At 53.0% G+C, this 4,866-nt stretch overlaps 1 protein-coding gene across 1 annotated transcript; it reads right to left on the minus strand.

The window, feature by feature from the left end:
• Positions 1–107: 107 nt before the first annotated feature.
• On the minus strand, positions 108–3,712 carry FOXR1 (forkhead box R1). Its single transcript, XM_013007280.2, has 6 exons — positions 3,628–3,712; positions 2,519–2,593; positions 2,173–2,411; positions 1,723–1,943; positions 477–715; positions 108–188 (listed from the first exon to the last, which is right to left on the minus strand). Exons 1-6 carry the CDS (start codon positions 3,710–3,712, stop codon positions 160–162), a joined length of 888 nt encoding a protein of 295 aa, XP_012862734.1. The 3' UTR covers positions 108–159.
• Positions 3,713–4,866: the final 1,154 nt, after the last annotated feature.

Genomic DNA, 4,866 nt, shown 5'->3' on the forward strand with positions numbered 1-4,866 from the left:
TTTCCCCCTCTGCTCCCTGTGCTGCGCAGGGGCATTCCATTCCCGTGGCTTGAGCTGCCCCTTCCCCTCCAATCCTATCCTCATCCGCAAAGACCACACGCACAAGCGTCTGCTGGGTGTCTTTAATAAAGCGGAGCTCACTGGGAAGGAGCCCTGGCATCAAAAGTCAAAGAGGATACGCACCACATCTATAAGAAAAGGAGAAGAAGCCAAGTAAGTTGGCGCCTGCGCTTGCAGTTGCCCAAGGCTGGAAGGTTCTTTGCAGGAACTGCCCACTTAGGTTGTGTCCCCATCCGCACCCATGCTTGTAGAGGTCTCACCTCGAGCAGGGGCACTCCAGTCTCACTGCCACCATGCCCCCACCCTCCCAAACAACAACCAAGACTTCCCGCAGAAGATGTCCTCCACGTGTGACCCAGGCAGGCACCCTCCCCGCCCGCCTCCAGGTCTGCTTCCTAGTCCTCTGCCGCCCCCACCTGGCTGGCTCATGCACTGCTGGATAAGCCCCAGCCTGGCGGCGTCAAAGGTGTGGGCCTCCTCCTCGAAGCGGCGGCGGCCCTCCTCCGTCAGCCTCCAGAGGCAGGACCGGGACCGGGCACTGGCCTCGCGCTGCCTGCTGCTTGGCACCTTTTCAAAGCTGTCACGAAAGCAGAGGTTGTGACGGACGGTATTCTTCCAGCCTTCCGGAGCTGTCCGGAAAAAGGGGAAATGCTGTCTGGGGAGAGGGAGGAAAGGGAAGGAAAAGCACAGGTCCTTTGGGGAATATCCCAATCTCAAGGACGTTCTCGAGCTGCAGGAGCCTCGGCCCTTCTTTCTCCCATGGTGGCCTGGTGGGCAGAGGGTGCTGGTCCCTCTCGTGAGCCCACTCCCGGCCCCGTCTGTTCCCAGGCTTGATTTCCTTTCTCCCCGAGAGCTCAGGGCATTGCCAACAGCCCGACCAGAGCAGATGGAGCCTGTTGGAGGGGTCCAGCTCCTTCTCCCATTCAGAGAGGGTAGAGAGAACACATCTTTTCCCTCACGGCACAGGACAAAGAGTCTCTCCCTGGGTGCCCTGGCCCCAGAGATGCAGGGAGCTGTGGCAGGCAGCACCAACAGGCCTCTGGCAAGAACAAGGGAAACTGTTAGCTGGCCCAAGTGATTTTTGTGCTTTTAAAGGAGAACTAAGATAATGAAAGGAAAATAATCATCTATAACTTATCCAGGGTTCCTGAGGGAGGGAGGGGGAAGAAATGGGGAGCTGATACCAGGGGCTCCCAGTGGGAAGAGAATGCTTTGAAAATGATGATGGTGACATATTGCAAATGTGCTCGACACATTGGAGGAATGCATGGATTGTGATAAGAGAGGTAAGAGCCCCCAATAAAAGTATTTAATTAAAAGAGAAAAAATGATGATGGCAACAAATGTACAAATGTGCTTGACACAATGTATATATGTGTGTATTGTGATAAAAACTGGATGAGCTCCCAATAAAATGATTTATTTTTTAAAAAATGATACTGAAAGGTTGGCTTTCTGTTTTTAAGCTATGAAAGGTGGTGAGGGTGGCCATCTTCCTGTCTGTGTGGGCACACATTTAGGGGGCACTTAGATCCAGTGCCTGGAGAAGGAGACCCAGATGGGGAAACTGAGGCAGCAGCCCAGGGCTTGGGTGCAGGTTGGAAGGCCCAGGACTCAGACCCCTGGCCCGTTCCCCGTCCCCACGGGGCCCCTGGCACATACCGAGCAAAATTGTAGATCTGCTGCACGTTGAGGCCACAGTGGGGGCTGGTTCTTAAGGCCAGGGCGATGAGGTGGAAGTAATTGAGTGGGGGCCGGGGCCAGAGCCGCCCCTCCTGGCCTTTGGTGTGAAGCCTCCAAGCCTGGAGGGGGGCCCTGGTGTGAGGGGGCAGGAGGGCCACAGAGGAGCTGTCATCCTGGTCCTCGGCCTCCTCTTCTGGGAGCTGGAGGGGCACAGAGTAGGACTGGTCCTGACTCCTCACCTCTACTCCGAGGCACCAGGGGCAGCAGGGGAAGTGGACAGGGACCACCATCAGAGCTTCCCCTGGCCCAGGGGACAGGTGGCTTCTCACCCCACGAGAACCTGTGTTCTCCCTAGGAAAACAGCTCAGAGCATCCTTAGGCCCACCCTGCCTACAGCACATGGCTGGCCGACGTCCCCAGAATCCATACCTCCTGGGTGCGGAGGGAAGAGGCCACTCGTTTCCTCGGGGGAGACTGCTCGCTGGAGGAAGGTGACAGGGACTGCCCCCCTGCAGCCTCTGAGCAGTTGGGTCTGTCCCCCTTTGGGAGCGGCAAAGGGCAGAGTGCCAGGTTCCCCCTCTTACTGGGCTCTGGGACCTCCAACTCTCCAGGGGGGTACACAATGTTGGGGTTCACCCACATCCAAAGGTTGGGCTCAAAATTAGGTCCTGTGAAGAGAATGAGGGCGTTCTGTATGATAGCTCATGGGTTTGGGGCATCCCTGATACCTGGCTCAGACTACAGACTCATTGGAAGACTCACTCCCACTACTCACCATCTCCATCTGCATTGGGTTTTATGGGCAAAGGTAACACCGGGGGCTCAACTATCTGCAGTCTGTACCTGACAACTGGTGAAAAGAAAGAGAAGATTAAAGTACCCTAGCATTTCCCTTGGGACCCTGTGGGATCATAAAGAGACTTTTCCCAGCCTTCTCTCCCCCAAAGAAATGCCAAACATTAGGGGCATTTTGCTAGCATATGGGGGGAGGCCAGATGCTTAAAGACATCCTCCCTGAAGGTTTTCAATTGCCAGAGAGGTAGGCCACTGCTCCCTGCTCTAAAGGCTCCCATTAACTTGGTTCCTGTAAGTGGGGTTTACACCCTACTGATAATGGTTTCTACGGAGAACAGATCAAACTGGCTCAGTAACATCCAAAGTTAGGCTGCCATCCTGGATCTAGGATCCACCCTTCTTGTCACATGTATACCCCCAATTCCTCCTCTTCCTATTGGGTGTATATCCCTAGATTGTCCACCTCTCATTGCTGTATTACCTATATATACTACAACCCCTTCCTGTGACGTATATCTTTACCTGTAATTGGTGGGCTTGCACTCCCCTCCCCACAAAGGGATATAGGCCTGGGTTAGCAATAAAGAGCCCTCTCCCAGCTCCTCCCTTGGCCTCTCGTTAAGTTCCCCCTCTCCTCTCCCATCCTCTCTCCCCTGTTCCCTTTCCCCTTGTCCTCCTTCCCCTCCCTCCCTCTCCACGTGAACCACCAAGTGAGGCTGAGGTGAGCATTCCTACCATGAAATGTGGCTGACTCCATTATTTCAATCTCCCTTCTATCTCTCATGCTATGACTTTACTATAATCTTTACTTATTATCGCTGTACAATTGCGCCTACCAGACCCATGATGATGTGCTAGGGGCTGGATTTCCCTTGCAGGACCCCAGGTCCTGGTCCTTGACCTCTCTCTGGAAGAGGGAGGTGGGCTCTGTCTAGGGAGTTAAGGCACCATAATCTATGGTTTCCCCCTTTCCTCTCCGGCTTTGGCCGTTTCTAGCTCCTCCCTAAAAATCTGCCTAGTGCATCCACTCATCTCCATCCATATGTGATATCCCTGAACGATCTGATATCATCCGCTCGACACTCCAACTTGCACTCAGGATATCTGCGAGCTTGTTGGGATCGAACTGTGCTCCGTAGGGTTTCCAACGGCGGTTTGTGTGGAAGAAGATCATCAGGCCTTGCTTTAGAAGTACCGTGGGTGTCCTCAAACCTCCAACGTTTCCATTAGCAGCAGAGTGCATTAACCGTTTGCACCACCCAGAGACCCCTAACAAAAAGAGCAGTCTGAGTATCAGGTGTTCACGGCTCTTACTCTTTAGAAGCAGTTCACCAAGCTTTTCTTCTGAGGGATTTCTCCGTGGCTTTGAACCAGCAACTTTCTGGTTACTAGCCGACCACTTCAGTTTGCACTTTCCAGAGACTCCTCCTCCTAAAGACTCAGGGCTCCAAAATCCTTGCCTTTGGCCCAGACTGCTCTGCTTGCCCTAACAGAGCTGCCCACTGGCTGCCTTTACTCGGCTATCCCCGCAGGTACCTCAAATGCAACCTTTTTAAAAACTGCATTCCACATTCCTTCCCAAACCTGATACTCTCGCTGTATTCCTTGTCCCAGCAAATGACACCACTATCCAAATGGTTGTTCAGGCCAGAAGCCTAGAAATCAATTTTTTAAAGAATAAATCATTTTATTGGAGGCTCTTACAGCCCTTATCACAATCCATACATCAAATCCATCAAGCACATTTGTACATATGTTGCCATCATCCTTTTCAAAACATTTTCTTTCTTGCTCTTGCTCTTCTGTTTTCCGTGCAGCCACACCGAATCAACCACAAATCCTGCATCCCAGTCTGAGACATACTTTTCACACCGTCTCCGTTCCTTTCTTTTTGCCCATCACCTTGCCGTCTGAGCCATCTTAAGCTGTTAACTCACTGTGTCACCCTACAATCCCAAGGGGTTCCAGTGCTCTTGGACCACAAGGCCTGGCTGCTCCTCATGCCGAGTCATCCCTCCCTGGCTCCCAGCCCTTCTCCAGCAGACAGCCCTGGAGGCTGGGCCTTCCCACAACCCTTTCCTTCCAGAAACACTCTCGGCTTCCTACTTGTCCGATTCATTGCTACTAACAGGTCTCTATTGAAACATCTCTTTTGAAGTTCGCACTCTCTAGCCACTGGCCAAAGGCTCCCAGAGCATACGTGTCATGGCAGTTACTTTTCAGGGTCTGTTGTCAGTCTATCCCGTTCATTGCCGCGTCCTCAGCCCCTGGTACGCGGAGGTACTCAGCCCCTGATGAATGTGTGCATGGTGGTTCAAAGGAAGAGTG

The sequence above is a fragment of the Echinops telfairi genome, unplaced genomic scaffold (assembly GCF_000313985.2).
Source record: "Echinops telfairi isolate 266 unplaced genomic scaffold, ASM31398v2 ScPeMD7_7463;HRSCAF=8501, whole genome shotgun sequence".
NCBI classification, from domain to species: domain Eukaryota; kingdom Metazoa; phylum Chordata; class Mammalia; order Afrosoricida; family Tenrecidae; genus Echinops; species Echinops telfairi.

What these genes read in the sequence shown, in the direction of transcription:
- FOXR1 (XM_013007280.2), bottom strand. Translation starts at nt 3,712, where the DNA reads ATGATCTTCTTCCACACAAACCGCCGTTGGAAACCCTACGGAGCACAG. An exon ending in ACCCAATGCAGATGGAGATG is followed by an intron (nt 2,412 to 2,518) that starts GTGAGTAGTGGG and finishes TTCTCTTCACAG; the next exon opens with GACCTAATTTTGAGCCCAAC. An exon ending in GCAGTGCATGAGCCAGCCAG is followed by an intron (nt 189 to 476) that starts GTGGGGGCGGCA and finishes CTTTTCTTATAG; the next exon opens with ATGTGGTGCGTATCCTCTTT.